General features: G+C 41.6%; 1 protein-coding gene across 1 annotated transcript in view; it reads right to left on the reverse strand.

Moving 5' to 3' along the window:
• The window catches only part of LOC308393807 (uncharacterized protein), an 810,936-nt gene that overhangs the window by 550,219 nt on the left and 244,925 nt on the right, over nt 1-15,792 (reverse strand). The window contains exon 14 of the mRNA XM_080877817.1: nt 14,232-14,408. Coding sequence (XP_080733943.1) covers nt 14,232-14,408 — 177 coding nt within the window. The remainder of the gene's footprint in view (nt 1-14,231; nt 14,409-15,792) is intronic.

The raw sequence follows: 15,792 nt of genomic DNA on the forward strand, positions 1-15,792 counted from the left end.
TTGGAATAATTATGAATGGATGATATGTAATTTCATCTGGTTTTGGGCCCCAGCGTGTCTTTAGAGAATGAGTTTTGGGGCATTGCACTAGAGTTCCGTTTATTCCCATGGTGTTGATGCACACAGAGGAAACAGGCCCACTATAGAATTTTCCAGACAGTGAACTTTTAGTGGCTCCACTGTCAACTAAAAAGGAATAAGTCTTTTCACCTATCTCTATCTAACATGGGCAAGCTTTCTGTGTTACGGGACAATTGCAAATGCAGCATCGTGTGTAGTGCTTCACACTGTCCCTCATCCTCACCTGGGCCTCCCTATTGTCGGTCCAGCCTTTCGTTATCATATCTGTTAGGTATTTTAGTACCATGGTAGCATTTACTGGATATTGTTTTATAGTGACATTATGCAGGAAAACTCTGTTACTCAATAAGGCCCATCTACTAGTTGTTTTTCTCTTTCTCTGTGACCCAAGAATTAAGGTGTAAGACTCACAAGCTGGTACCAGAAGGTCGAAAACACCACAGAGATGAGACCACTTCCTTACTCCCATCCTCCCTTTTTCTTTATCTCCTGGAAAAGGCTCGTTAAAGGCCAGGTGGTTTGTTTCAGAATTCACTAATGAAAGAACTCTGTATTTTATGTCTAGGAGTGTATTTTGCTGGGATGATCATAAATTATAGCTGAACTGATAAACTACACAAGGGATACTTTGCTCAGAAGGCAGGAAGACGTTTCCTTATTTAGTCTGTACCGGTTTGAACTGGGAAAGCTGACACACGAACCTTTTTTCCTCTATATAAACTGCTGTGTATCAAATAAACCTTTGAGTCGATTGGGAAGGCAACCTAAAGCAGTCTCTGTTTTCTTGTTCTCCCAAGCTGCTCCCGAGCTCGTACTAACACGCTGAATGGCATACCTGAGTGTTACTTTAAATAATTAGGAATCTTAGAAGGAAAGGACAGAACTCTGCTTATCGCTCACGCCACGGAGGAAACCCGGGAAGGCAATTTCCTTCAATTTTGGTGTCAGAAGTGGGATTACTGACAGAAGGTAAATATGCGTCTTTCATATTTATATAGAGACCTATTATACCTCTCTCAGTGATCGATCCATAAAAAAACGGGATATGCTGACGAAGTTTCACTTAGTGATCCAGAGAGATACACTGACTGACTTCCTCAGTCCCCGAATAAAGTAAATTAACCCTTGTGTGGTGTTGGTGGACACAGGAAGTTGCCTGTTGTCTTGAATATTTTAATTTTGTTTAAGTTGCTCACTCAGAAAGAGTGACACAGGAAGTTGCCTGTTGTCTTAAATACTTCTCGTTAAGTGAGAAGTTGCTCACCAAAGAGTGACACAGGAAGTTGCCTGTTGTCTTAAATACTTCTCGTTAAGTGAGAAGTTGCTCACCAAAGAGTGACACAGGGAGAAGTTGAACGGGTCTCACAGACCCGATTACCATACAAGGGTTAAAAGCAGTAAATTAAAAGCAGAAAGACACAGGAAGTTGCCTGTTGTTTTACGAGAAGTTGCTCGTTAAGCGAGAAGTTGCTCGCTAAGTGAGAGTTGCTCACACAAACAAAAAATTGCTAGCAATAAATTTAAAGTGACCTCAGCTGTGCCGCAGCGAAAATACTAACCTAAATCCTCCTAGCGTGTAAACCCCTCTGGAAATCACTGAACATGGGTCAGAATTATTCAAAGACCACAGACAGGTCCGATAAAAAATCTAAAGTACCTGTAAAACCAAAAATTAATAAAATACAAAATAAAGTCTCAAATAACGGCTCAGTATAACTCCCATTTCCGGTTACGTGTAACCTACGTCCGCGAATCGGTGAAGACGTCCATGATCACGTATCCAGAACATGCGGGAGTGCTTATGTGACTGACTTTGTTTACAACTTAAGAAGTTCAATGCATTCTAATTTCTTTTCGGAGCCCTATCCCGAACGATTATCGCCAGAAAACAGGTCAGTAGAAATGTTGAATATCATTTGTGATAAGAAAAGTAGTCTGCTTAAAAAGTCCTGTAGAAAATATATGATAGAATGCCGCGACGTGATGCATCAAATGTTACCGCTATGGACAAAAGGAGGGTAAATAATGACAAAGTCGCCGATTTCTTTAAGAATCTAAAGAAATTCCTGCTAACAATGTCCAGAGACAAAATTGACTTAAATGCAGTAACTATGTGTAAACAGAAGCCTGATGAATCCATCCTAGTATTCATAAAACGCTTTATGCACTGTTGGACAAGCTAGAGGTGCAAATTTAGCTCAGTTTTCCAGCAGCCGCAGACACCCAGAGCAAAAATGAATTTGTGTATTTCATTTAACATAAAGGGTGAAATGTTTGCTGACACTGATAACAGCTTATGTTTTCTCTGCCCTATGTACCGACATGATGGAGAAGGAACATCCTCTGTGTCAGCTGGACCCTCAGCAGAGAATGAACTCAACATCCTTTTGTCCGGTACTCTATGTCACACACTGTGCCAAAAAAAACGTGTACAGACGCCACTAACAGGTAATCCCATATCTGGGAGCCACACTTTTGTTTCTCTCACACTGTTCAACAACATGATAACTGCTCACACAAGTGAAGGTCAAACAGTGATTTTGTTACATAACTCAGACATAGGTTACGAAAAATGTCGTCACATAGATCTAACCTACCCTATCCACTGTGCTATTTCTGCAGTTACATTGCCAGCTGAATACCAGAATATGACATTATGGTCTAAAAGTGAGAATGATATAGGATTTATTGACTGTACACTTTATCACGTACACCTATTAAAACACAACAAGCGAGTATGTGTCAAGCAATGTCCCCTTTCCACGGAAAAAGCCGCAGCCCTAGATGTCATGATAGGATATTTATTGACTACAGGAGTAATAAAGCCCACACTCCTGTCAATCCTGTGCCAAAGCCTAACAAACCTGGCGTATGGCGTTTCATACAAGACTTAAGGCAAATTAATGCAGTCAACATTCCTCTGCCACCTCTCGTTTCAGATGTTCACAGCATATTGACATGCATTGCATACACACTTTACCGTGGTGGATTTATGCTCCGCTCCTTTTTCTCATGAAGACACACAGCCGTTATTTGCATTCACACATAGAAATAAGCAGTACACTTGGACTCGTTTGCCCCAAGGCATGATAGACAGCTCTGCTGCTTTCTCAATGGTGCTTCACTCCTCCAGGGCTGCACCCTGATCCACATGTGGATGACCTCCTCCTCTGTGCTCCGAGTGAAAAACTATGTCAAACTGCTACACACATGCTTCTCCAGCACCTCCAAAAGACTGGCCACAAAGCATCTGCAAAGAAAATGCAGTACTGTCAGACTTCTGTTCAATATTTGGGATTCACACTGTCTCACGGAAAACGTTCCATGACTGCAGACAGGGTCAAAGCTGTGACCTCCGTCCCTCGTCCCACTACACAGAAGGAAATGTCGTCCTTCTTAGGCATGGTGAACTATTGCAGACAGTGGATACCAGACTGTTCTTTTCATGACCACATTCTGCGTGACTGTTGTAAAAAAGACAAGCCTCCTCGAATACTGTGATCCACAGAAATGACTGCCTCTTTCAATGCATTAAAGGGAGTGCTGACCTCCGCCACTCAAAGGTGCTGCCTGAATTGTTCAGGAATGCCGGCCTGCCTGAGGGCAGTAGCAGCTTGCTCTATCATGATAAGGGACTGCGAGAAGCTCACACTCTCACATGACACTATTCTACACACCAATCACCAGGTCACGACCATTCTAGCAAACATAACTACACAACATATGCAAATCTCACATTTATTGATCCTATGCTGTGTTCTTCTGACCGACAGGATGGCTCAGACAGGCTTGACGATCATGACTGCATGACACGTATACAGGAATCCACAGCACCACGTCCAGATTTAGAGCAAACACCTATCTCAGACTCAGCCACGGTTTATGTGGACGGGTCCTGTTCAAGGCCGAATGACAACTCATTTCTTTGTGGCTATTCAGTGGTAACAGTGCCTGACATCATACTAGAGGCTCACTCATTACCATTTCACTCAGCACAAAAAGCAGAGCTCATGGCTTTAATACGCGCCTGTGAGCTACATTTGGATAAGCATGTGACAATTTGCGCAGACAGCCGCTATACATTTGGCGTTGTGCATGACTTTGGCACATTGTGGAGACAGAGAGGATTTAGATCTGCTGATGGAAAAGAAATTGCTAAATTCTGATTTTGTTCAAAGACTTTTTCAGGCTATACAGCTGCCATCGGCCGTTGCAGTTGTAAAAACGAAAGGACACAGTACAGCTGACACAGACGAAGCAACAGGTAATGCCTTAGCAGACGTGACAGCCAAGGCTGCAGCTGCATCACAGCTCCCACCTCCGCAGGAAGTATTATCTGTGCCCCTACAGCTGCCACTTGTTACACTCCCAGACTATTTAGACACAAATGTTGATTTAAAATTTATACAAGAGCAAGCCTCTGCATGTGATTACACCTGTTGGGAGAATAATGACTGTACCTTAGATGACAGAGATGGCTTATACAAAATCTTAAGGGTTTGATTGCCCTCCCATATTCCCTGATGCCAGTCCTTGCCCGACATTTTCACGGTGTGAGTCATGTCGGACAAAGAGGGGTAATAGGGGCAATAAAATCAAGATTTGTAATTGAGAAAACATCACACGCAGTAAAAAGCATATTAGCAACCTGTCTAACATGTGCACGAACTAATGTAGGAAAACCAAAAGCGAAACATCAGCATTTACCACAACCAGAGTTTCCATTTCATACATTACAAATTGATTTTACACACATGCCAGCGCAAGGAAGCATCAAGTACTTACTGGTAATAGTGGATCAATTTAGTAAATGAGTAGAAGCTTATCCAACCTCAAAAGAAACTGCAGAAGTAGTCTGTCAAAAGTTGTGCAATGAAATAATACCCAGATTCGGAATACCTCACCAGATTAACAGTGATAGAGGATCTTCATTCACATCAGAAGTAATTCAAAAGTGTGCTAAAACTTTAATGACCTGGGTCAAATTACTTACTCAAGTCCTGTGTGAGATTAGAATGACTCCATCTGCAGTAACCAAATTATTTCCATTTGAAATAAGACTATTCCCAACACCATGGTCAGCTTCCAGAGGGGCACCGCTAGTAGAAGGTGATGTATATTGCATTGTCCACTGATGTTCACAACCTGGTAGAAAAACTGAATAATAACTATCAGAAAGTTTGTCTCTCTCAGCCTTTCCCCTCCACAGTTCCACCAGTGGAGACAAGGAGATGCATGTTGGAGAAGTCACTAAACCCAAGGACACTCTGGGAGGCCGCGCGTGTTCCAGCCCCAGACTGTACTGGCAGTGACGAAGAACCAGCATCCTCACAGACGGACAACCTCAGTGGATTCATGCCAGCAGGGTTAAGACCAGCCCAATCGGACCATCTCAGGCGTCGGATCAAGCAGACGACATCTCAGGCGAGCCAGCGCCCGGATCCAAAAGTTACATACACACACACAATCACTGATTAACACACAACGCCTGAAAGAACAACAACAAGGTACTCAAACATCCAGCAGGAACAGAAAGCCAAAAGTACCACATGATGTCTAACCTGATAAAGCCAGACTCATTTCATCCTGATAATGGAGAAAATGAAATGCCCATTGTCATCATACGACGCTTATTCTGTGTCTCTCGAACCTGGGACCAGGCCAGGAGACAACTGAAGAACTGTTTTTCTTATATACTTTCTTATATATTTAGGTTATTTATCATATCTATCGCATTAACTTTAGGATTTCTCTTTGCTATTTTGTATTGTAAACTGCAACCATGTTCACATTTCTGCAGGTCATATTTTGCTGACTATACCTCATGCTCCATTTTGCAAGACACCTACTTAATGCACTCCTCACGTTCCCTAAAATCAGTAAATAGCAACATAGACGCCACTAATAAACCATTTTATGCACCCTCTAGAACAGGAGCTAACGCCTGGTATGAAAATGCCAGAACAGCCGCTCGTGATTTAGGAAACAGTAACTGTTATGTCTGTTCAAAGGCTAATCCAGAACAGGTAATAGTAGGATACCCCATATCCGGTTTCCCCCTCACTGAGGGACTAGAGAAAATCGGCGGAGATAATGCTCTCTTTAAAGACGCTTTACAGTTGACTCTGAGCCCTCTCGACTGCCTACTTAGACACACACACACACCAACTAACCCTGAGACTCCATTAGGCGAATTATTGAAGTTATCTACTGACACCGCAGGGACCTGCGCCCCAATGAAACGCCCTGAGAATAGGTTAAAGCCCTCACTGCCCTTAGGACAGATCCCTCTCCATTTTAATACTAGTATGATATGTCTGCGCAGACTAAAGTTAACTGGCCCAGACACACACATAGATTATACAAAGGATAACTATACATTCTTCTCTGACTCCCCAGGTGCACGCTGTAATGAGACATGGCTAGCTGTCTCTATGGCTGAAGTTTTATCATATCTGGAGGAACACACACACAGTTCAAGTTCGAGCAGAGACTCGATCATTGTTCCCACAGACGGTGTATTAAATGACACTGACTGGGGGGAGTTAGTTAAATCACACATGGTCACGCGCCTGACCAGACCAATCCCACATGCTTATTGGTTGTGCAATAATACCCTTAGATTAGCTTTACCTGTTAATTGGACCGGTACCTGTGGTCTAGTAACCGTTGATGTATGCTGTACTTTCATTCCCAATAATACCGCTCCTAACGGTTCATTCACACAAGCTATGAATAAACTTGAAGCATTGCAGATAGAACTAATTGCCAATACAAGTCACGGTCAGTGGCTACATAAGTGGCTACAGGACACGTTTGGAAGATGGAAGGAACTAATTGTAGCCTTTGTAACCGTTGCAGCATGTTTTTGATGATTATTGTCTGTTGTGTGGTACCCTGTGTACGTTCTATGATAACCCGTATAGCTACTAGTACAGCTACTTCAATGTATTTGCAATTGGCACAAATTGACCCAGATTATGTGTCAGATGTTACCAATGATGTTCCTGATGTGTATATTGAACATTAGGTTGTGAACTATTACATTTTATGATTTGCTTTTTATATTACGTTATTACATTTGTGATTTTTCCTTTCTATTTGAGTTATTATTTTTAAAAATAATAAAAGAGGGGAACTGTTAGGTATTTTAGTACCATGGTAGCATTTACTGGATATTGTTTTATAGTGACATTATGCAGGAAAACTCTGTTACTCAATAAGGCCCATCTACTAGTTGTTTTTCTCTTTCTCTGTGACCCAAGAATTAAGGTGTAAGACTCACAAGCTGGTACCAGAAGGTCGAAAACACCACAGAGATGAGACCACTTCCTTACTCCCATCCTCCCTTTTTCTTTATCTCCTGGAAAAGGCTCGTTAAAGGCCAGGTGGTTTGTTTCAGAATTCACTAATGAAAGAACTCTGTATTTTATGTCTAGGAGTGTATTTTGCTGGGATGATCATAAATTATAGCTGAACTGATAAACTACACAAGGGATACTTTGCTCAGAAGGCAGGAAGACGTTTCCTTATTTAGTCTGTACCGGTTTGAACTGGGAAAGCTGACACACGAACCTTTTTTCCTCTATATAAACTGCTGTGTATCAAATAAACCTTTGAGTCGATTGGGAAGGCAACCTAAAGCAGTCTCTGTTTTCTTGTTCTCCCAAGCTGCTCCCGAGCTCGTACTAACACGCTGAATGGCATACCTGAGTGTTACTTTAAATAATTAGGAATCTTAGAAGGAAAGGACAGAACTCTGCTTATCGCTCACGCCACGGAGGAAACCCGGGAAGGCAATTTCCTTCAATATGGGTGGGGATTAAAATGTGGATTATAAGGTTGCTGCCGAAGTGCAAAGGGGCCATTATTTTGATGTGATTCCTGTCTGCGTTGCCAGTTAACTTGTCTGGAAGAGCTCTGCTGACGCCTAGTGGCAGGAGCTGGTCCTGTGTTTTGTGGTTGAGACCCACGTGCTGCTGATTTGCATTCCCTCCTCCAGTGCCCTATTTTTCCACAGTAAAAACATACGTCTCCACTCCTATCTGTCCTTCTGAGATCTCCCTGCTGCGCTTGTTGAGGGGGCGGGGCCCCTGCATACATCATTTTCTCACTTTCCTCTGAGCCTTCAACATCAAAATTTAACATCATCTTAACATTTTTAGCCTTCGTGCTGTTGGGAAAAAGATCTGCACCGGCTTTCGTTTTGACAAGTGTGATAAAGTTCTTTATCTTCATGTCATAGAGATTATCAGTGGCAGTCAGCTTCAATAGTTGTGAACATTCTGGATGAATATTGTTTAAGAATATAGTTCTATATTGTGTATTGTGTATTTTGTTGTACAGTTATTTTATTTTCAACTTTAATTTATATATTTATCTTTATCTTATTCTTCCCAGTTAAATTTACCCTTCATTCTAATTTGTGTTGTACAGTTATTTCATTTTTAACCTTAATTTATATTTTATTCCTTCCTAGTTAAATTTACCCTTTTTAATTTTTCATATTTATTTCCTATCTTATTCATAGCCTTTCCTTTTTTGTTTTCTTTAGGTCACGAGCAGTTGTCCAAGCATTTCACTACATATCGTACTGTGTATGACTGTGTACGTGACAAATAAAATTTGAATTTGAATTTGAATTTGAATTTGTTATGAAAATCTGATCATTTCCACCTTCAGGCATGCATGCCTCATTAGTCCAGCAGTGCATGAAACGTTTCATAAAAACTAGAATGGATTCATCTGGCTTTTGCTTACACATGGTTACTGCATTTAAATCAATTTTATCTCTAGACATTGTGAGCAGAAATTTCTTTAGATTTTGAAAAAAGGCTGTGATTTTGTCATCGTTTATCCACAAAAACGAGGTGGTGTTGGCTGCTTGGTCATTTTTAGGGTCTAGTTCCTCTACTTCTTCAATAAGCTGAGATTCAGTCACACCTGGGATTCGTTGACATAATATATATCTATAATCAGGCCCACCCAAGTGGTGGTCCGCTATTTGTGATTTTATATTTTATTTTTTTCGGTTTTACAGTTAATTTTGATTTTTTTATCGGACCCGTCTAAGGTCTTTGAATTATTCTGACCCATGGTCAGTGATTTCCAGAGGGGTTTAGACGCTTGAAGGATTTAAGTTAGTTTTATTTTGCTGTGGCACACCTGAGGTTACTTGATTTTTTGCTAGCAATTTTATCTTTTTAGTGAGCAACTTCTCACTTTTTAACGAGCAACTTCTCGTTTTATGACCACAGGCAACTTCCTGTGTCCTTTCTGCTGGTGAGCAACTTCTTAGTTTATGACAGCAGGCAACTTCCTGTGTCCTTTCTGCTTTTATTTACAAAACAACAGGCAACTTCCTGTGTTTCTATGTGGGCCACTAAAGAAGGCTCCTCAGTGTATCCCACTTGTTACTATGTGGGCCACTGAAGAAGGCCTCGTCAGCGTATCCCGTTTCTATGTGGATCACTGAGAAAGGCATAACACAGTCTTATAAAATAAAAGACACGTGCCTACCTTCGTCAGGATCCCACTTCTGACACCAAAATTGAAGGAAACGGTTTCCAGGGCCTAATCCGTGGATCGACTTCCTCCGAGGCGTGGACGTCTATCAGCAGAGAATATCCCTTAGTCTGTAACACAGTCAAATATATTCTCAAGCAACATTCAAGCATGCCATTCAGCGTGTTAGTACGATCTCGGGAGCAGCTTGGGAGAACAAGAAAACAGAGACTGCTTCAGGTTGTCTTCCCAAATTGACTCAACTTTATTCACAAGTACAACAGTTTATATAGAGGGTAAAATTCATGAGACAGCAGATTATCAGTTTAAACCAGTACAGACCAAGATAAGGGAGCGTCTTCCTGCCCTTGGGTGAAGAAGCATCCTTTGTGTAGTTTATCAGTTCAGCTACAATTGTGATTATCTCAGCGACATATTTTCAAGGCACAAAACAAAGAGTTCTTTCATTAGTGAATTCTGAAACAAACCATCTGGCCTTCAACAGGCGTCTCCTAAGAGATTAAGAAACGAATGTAGCTGAGGGAGTGATCTCTGTGGTATTTCAACCTTGTACCAGCCTGTGATTCTCACACATCAATTCTTGGGTCAAAGAGAAAAACACTGAAACAAAGGGGCCTTATTGAATGACAGAGTTTTCCTGCATAATGTCACTATAAAACAATATCCAGTAAATGCTCCCATGGTACTAAAATACCTAACATCTCTGTTATCTAAATGAAGACGTGCAGCACAGCAACCACAGCAGCGCTCAGATCACACGTGTCCTGTTATTATGTATAAAAGCATGAAACAGGTGAGACAGGTGGGATCAATATTAATGTTGTGGAAATATATGAAAAAGCAACAGAAGAGTGAAAACATTTCGTGTTTCTAGAAAGATCTTTCAGCTCACAGCTGCTCACAGACTGTATTTACAAGTGACAAACTGCAACTCTACAGTACATCTACAGTATATATCAAATATATTCTGTATTCAAATCTATTGAGTGATGTTTGAAAGTCTTTCCAGGTGAGTTTGATCCAGGAGGGTCTGAAGCCAGAGTGAGACAGAGACTGTGCAGAGACTGTAGAAGGACAGAGCAGCAGCAGAGCAGTCCAGATACACTGATGATCCTCTGTCAGATCCAGAGGGACACACGGGGATGATGCTGGACTCTACATTGTGTCTGACAGTGGAGCTGTTCTCAGAGCAGTTCACTCTGCAGCACTGACAGTCATCTGCACTTCTTCTCATTCCTCTGTCAGTCACTGCTGGATGAAGCACTCCTCTCCACCTCCCAGTAACATGGCCCAGTCAGAGCGTCTCTACACACAAGCTGCTGCTGCTTCAACCTCTCTGGATCATCAGGACACAGCTCCTCCTCTCTCAGCACACACACCGTCCTGTTTACCATCATCAGCTCCACCTGCAGAGAGAAGAAGGAAGAGCAGAGGAGATAAACGAGTGTTTCCAGAGACTCTTCATCAGCTGTCAGTCAGTGATGCAGCACATCCAGTATAAAGAGCAGCAGGGACTTCAGTGCTGGGACTGTACTAGGACTCATTGTTGCTTCACTTTTTCTAATCTTTGGATTTTTATTGAAGTTGATGAAAATGTTTTTCCCTCCTAGTTTGAGTTTGGACTTTCATTCATTAGAAGAACCTTGGTGTGTCCACTCTGAGCTCTGTAGGAACCCCAACAACAAGCCCAACAATCCAGATGGACGGTTCCAGCTGTTAACTGGAGGAATTCCATCCAAACATCTGCTCTCACTAAATTCTTCCTCACCTACAGACTGTGTTCTTCACTGCTTTAAACTTGGAAACGAATGCAGTCATTGGTCTGCGTGCTGCTTTGTTCAGAGAGCTGATTGGCTGTTGACAGTGTTTGATCAGAGCGTGTCAGCCGTTACCATGGTGACCATAAAGGTCAGAAACAGGAAGTGTTTGTGTCCAATCCTGAAGCCTGTCACCATTCTCCTCTCACAGCTTCACTGAGAAGCTGCAGCTTTACAGGAAACACTGGATCTTTGTTTCATACTGACTGTGTTTAGTACAATACTGCTGACAGCACCACCCACTCACTCCATCACTCTACTGACCTCAGAGTCTCCAGTCTGTAGTCTGGACTCTGCTGAAGATCAGACAGCTGCTTCACATCTGGATCCATCAGGTTGTTTCCTTGCAGCTCCAGCTCTCTCAGATGGGAGGGGTTGGACTTCAGTGCTGCTGACAGATAATCACAGCTGATCTTTGACAAACCACAGCCCCACAATCTGTATAAAGAATGAAAGATGTAAGTTTATTAGACAAAGTGTGAGCTTGAAGTCATTCAGTGTTTCATCATCTGTTCAGAGCTGAAGAAGGTTCAGAATGTAGAAGTTTAGAAAATGGAAACTCCAAACAGCTGAAGCCAACAGGAAGCAGCTTCAAACAGGAAACTGTGCAGAGTTTCAGACTATATGTCCTGATGCAGCCAGTTGGATTTTGGAGATTTGAATCTCTGTTCTGTGACTAAGTCCTTGAATCATTTCTTCCAGTTGGTCCAACAAGACAGACTAAGTGTTGGACATGTGTTGTGGCTCCATTAGGGGAGCTTCTAAATGTGATGTGATGGCCCCTCTGGGTCTGTCAGGTCACAGCACTGAAGAGAGCTCAAACTGGGCACACAGTTGTTCCAGTCTGGACCAAAGACTCTATACTGGGACTGAGGGACTGCTTTGACTGCACCCACTGGGACTTTTTAAAGGCTCATGTTCTCACTTAGATCATCGATTTCTACTTACATTTCTTTCTGGGAAAAATGGGGATTACTTTTAAAACAGGAAGTATTTTCCCCAATAAGCAGCCCTGGATTAGTAAATCACTCCAACATGTTCTCAGGCAGAAGAAGCTGTCTTGTTATGAGGGAGAGAAGAAAAAGATGGAGGCACAGAAACTTGTTGAAAGAGAGATAAAGCAGCTAAAATCAGGTGTAAAAGTAAAGCAGAGGATGAGCTGAATAAAGGACACTCAAGGCTGGCTTGGAAAGGAATGAAGTCCATGGTGGGGATGCAGAACAAGGAGCAAAGATGAATGTGATGCTGAATCAGCAGAAGACTTGGACTCATTTGATTCCAGCTTTGATATCATTGATTTCAATGAAGAGCTTTGTGATTGTAGCAAAGGGCTGGTAGCTCTGAGAGTCCCACTGATGAGGTGTTTGTGTGGAAATCTCTTAGTGTGACCAAAGAGAGAAAAAGCCCTGGTCCTGATGCTGTGGGAGGGAAATGATTGAAGTGTGCTGTGAGGAACTGACTGGGAGATCTTCACACATTTTCCAGTCCTCCTTGGAACAACAGGAAGTTCCCAGCATATGGAAACAAAGGTTAAGTGTCCTATGGCACTCAGTGATGATGGTGCTGTGGCCCCACCACCCCCACCTCTTTGTAAAGGAACTAACTGTAATCTGAAGCTTCAAATGGAACTAAGACTTCCTCCACTAGGTGGCAGTGTCTGATGAGAAAGTGTTAGTGGAGCTGGCCTGGAGTCAGAAACAGGAAGATGCAGGATTTGGGCTGAAATGGGGAAACGTGGTTCACACTAGTGCCTTAAAGCAAGAAGGTTGTAGGTTGAAGCTTGTTGGCCTTTCTGTGGAGGTTGGATGTTCTCCCACAGTCCAATGAAATGCTGCTTAGGTTCATTGGTGCTTCTAAATTGGCTGTAGGTGTGGATGTGAGAGAGTGCTTCTCTGTCTCTCTCTGTTGGCCCTGTGATGGACTGCTCACCTGTGCAGGTGGACCACGCCTCTTGCCCTATGACAGCTAGGGCACAGGCTGCAGCCCTGTGAGCCTAAGCTGAATAAACAGTTAGCAAAAATGATCCATAGATGGCCTGAAATCCCCCAGTTAGCAGTTTGGTAGATAGCTATGACATGCTAATCCCATCCAGCAGCTGTATTCTACCTGTAAGCTGATCCCTGCTGAGCCAAAGCACTTTTTCATATACAAATTACAACCTTTAATAGAAACCTATTGGTCAGCATCTTATTAGCCTGCTGTTAGCTTCATTCCACAGAAAACTGAGAGAAACTAACAGAGTTGATAAAGAATAAAGAGAAATGTGCTGATTTAAAGCCTTTGAAGTGCTTCAGATGATCTCTGTCCACTTCTGTCCACTCATTCATTCATGTAAGCTTTCTAATGCAGCTTTGATCTTCACAGTCTGCTTCATGAAACTCATTCTAACCCTGAATGTCAGAGTGTTCCTCCTTCTCTTTCCCATCATTCATGCTGGCAGTGGAGGAGATTTGGATGTTGGACTGTGCTTTGGATGATGTGTGTATGTTTGTGTTGGACTGCTGTCTGTAAAGCAAACGCACATTTTGCTTTGGATTTCAGTGTCAGACAGACTTTAAGGTGGAATGAAGAGTTGGAGAGTTTCACAGTGAATTATCCAGTGGAGGATTTTTCTTCTTCTTTGAAGGTTTGAAATGTGAACATTGTTCTGCTGCAGTCAATGGACTAAACCAGAGAAGAAGAAAACAGACTTTACCATGAAGATCCTCAGTGTGGATCACTATAATATCAGCCTGATGTCTGCAGTTTAGTGTCAGCACAACTTTCACATCATATTCATCTCAGCAAAACTAAAACATGCTGACTGACCTCAGAGTTTCAAGTCCACATCCTGGACTCTCCAGGAAACCACACAGATGCTTCACTCCTGAATCCTGCAGGTTGTTGTTCCAGCTCAGGTCCAGCTCTCTCAGATGGGAGGGGTTGGACTTCAGTGCTGCTGCCAGATAATCACAGCTGATCTCTGACAAACCACAGTTGATCAATCTGTATAAAGAATGAAAGATGTAAGTTTATTAGACAAAGTGTGAGCTTGAAATCATTCAGTGTTTCATCATCTGTTCAGAGCTGAAGAAGGTTCAGAATGTAGAAGTTTAGAAAATGGAAACTCCAAACAGCTGACAGAGTTCATACGCCTTTGTCAGGGTCAAATTCAAGCAAGACCATGTGAAAATTAAAACACATCATCCTAGGTGAACTTAAACACCTTTGTTCCCCTTTTGTTAAGACATAGAAAAGTACACCACACAAAAATACTGCAAAAGGAAACGGTCGCCTTATATACATAGTGTATAAACTCAAAATGCACATTTCACTTCAAATTAAGATTAAGGCTTTGAACAGATCACATAGTTCAGTTCAACATATAAGACTTTAAGAATGCACAAGCATCTACTTAAAATCTATTTAATTTATCATCCATGATATTATTTTGTACAATTCCAATGTATTTTGTTCATCTCCCTTAAATAAACAGGCAGTCTTAAAGTATGAAATATTCATATACAAACACATATAAATGTGTGTACTGTCTCAGTGGCTGATAGTACCCCACAGGCCTCAGTGTGAGCTTGAAGACATTTATAATGTTTAAGTAGTTTAATGTGCAGGTGCTGACGATAAACACATTTTGAATGAAAGCCGGGGAACTTTGGTAGCACAGAAACAAGTGGCTATTCTTTGTGACTATATGGATCACTCACAATACCATTATTTCACACAAAGGCACCAAATTAATACTCAAAAAAGCTGCAGCAATACACACAAATATAAACAGTACTTGGTGACAACTTTGCTTTTAGCCTTTAACCCTTCTTGACTACTTTTGATGTGGCCTCTATATTTTACCTTTAAAAACAGTTTATCTTGCCAATCTGTTATTTTCTCATTTTGACCAACTGTATCAGCACAATTTATCTAAATTCAGACAAAATTTAAAATACAAGTAGAAAGTGATATTTTGACTGTAAAAACCACACACATGTTTAACGAATCATCTTCATAACTTGAAATGCAAATAGAGATTGTACATTTTTAAAAATACGCACACGTTTTGCAAACAACAAAGTTATATGGTACTATTTACCAAAAAATGCAGCCAAGGCTCAGACGTTTTTCATATAATCATTTCAAACTATTTACAGAACAATCAGGTGTCAAACAATAGTTTGTGTCACTCTAACACATATGAGAACAGCACAGGGATAAACCTGCAGGTCTGACAGCAGGTGTGTCACTCAGCGTTTACACTGCAATCTGCCTTTGTTGGCTTTAAGGCAGCAACTGTGACGATCACTAGTAGAACTGACACACAAAACAAAACAACAGCTACACACTAAATACACAAGACAACAAACTAACTTGAGACCAA

Source organism: Rhamphochromis sp. 'chilingali' (genome assembly GCF_963969265.1).
Source record: "Rhamphochromis sp. 'chilingali' genome assembly, chromosome: 1".
Classification (NCBI taxonomy): domain Eukaryota; kingdom Metazoa; phylum Chordata; class Actinopteri; order Cichliformes; family Cichlidae; genus Rhamphochromis; species Rhamphochromis sp. 'chilingali'.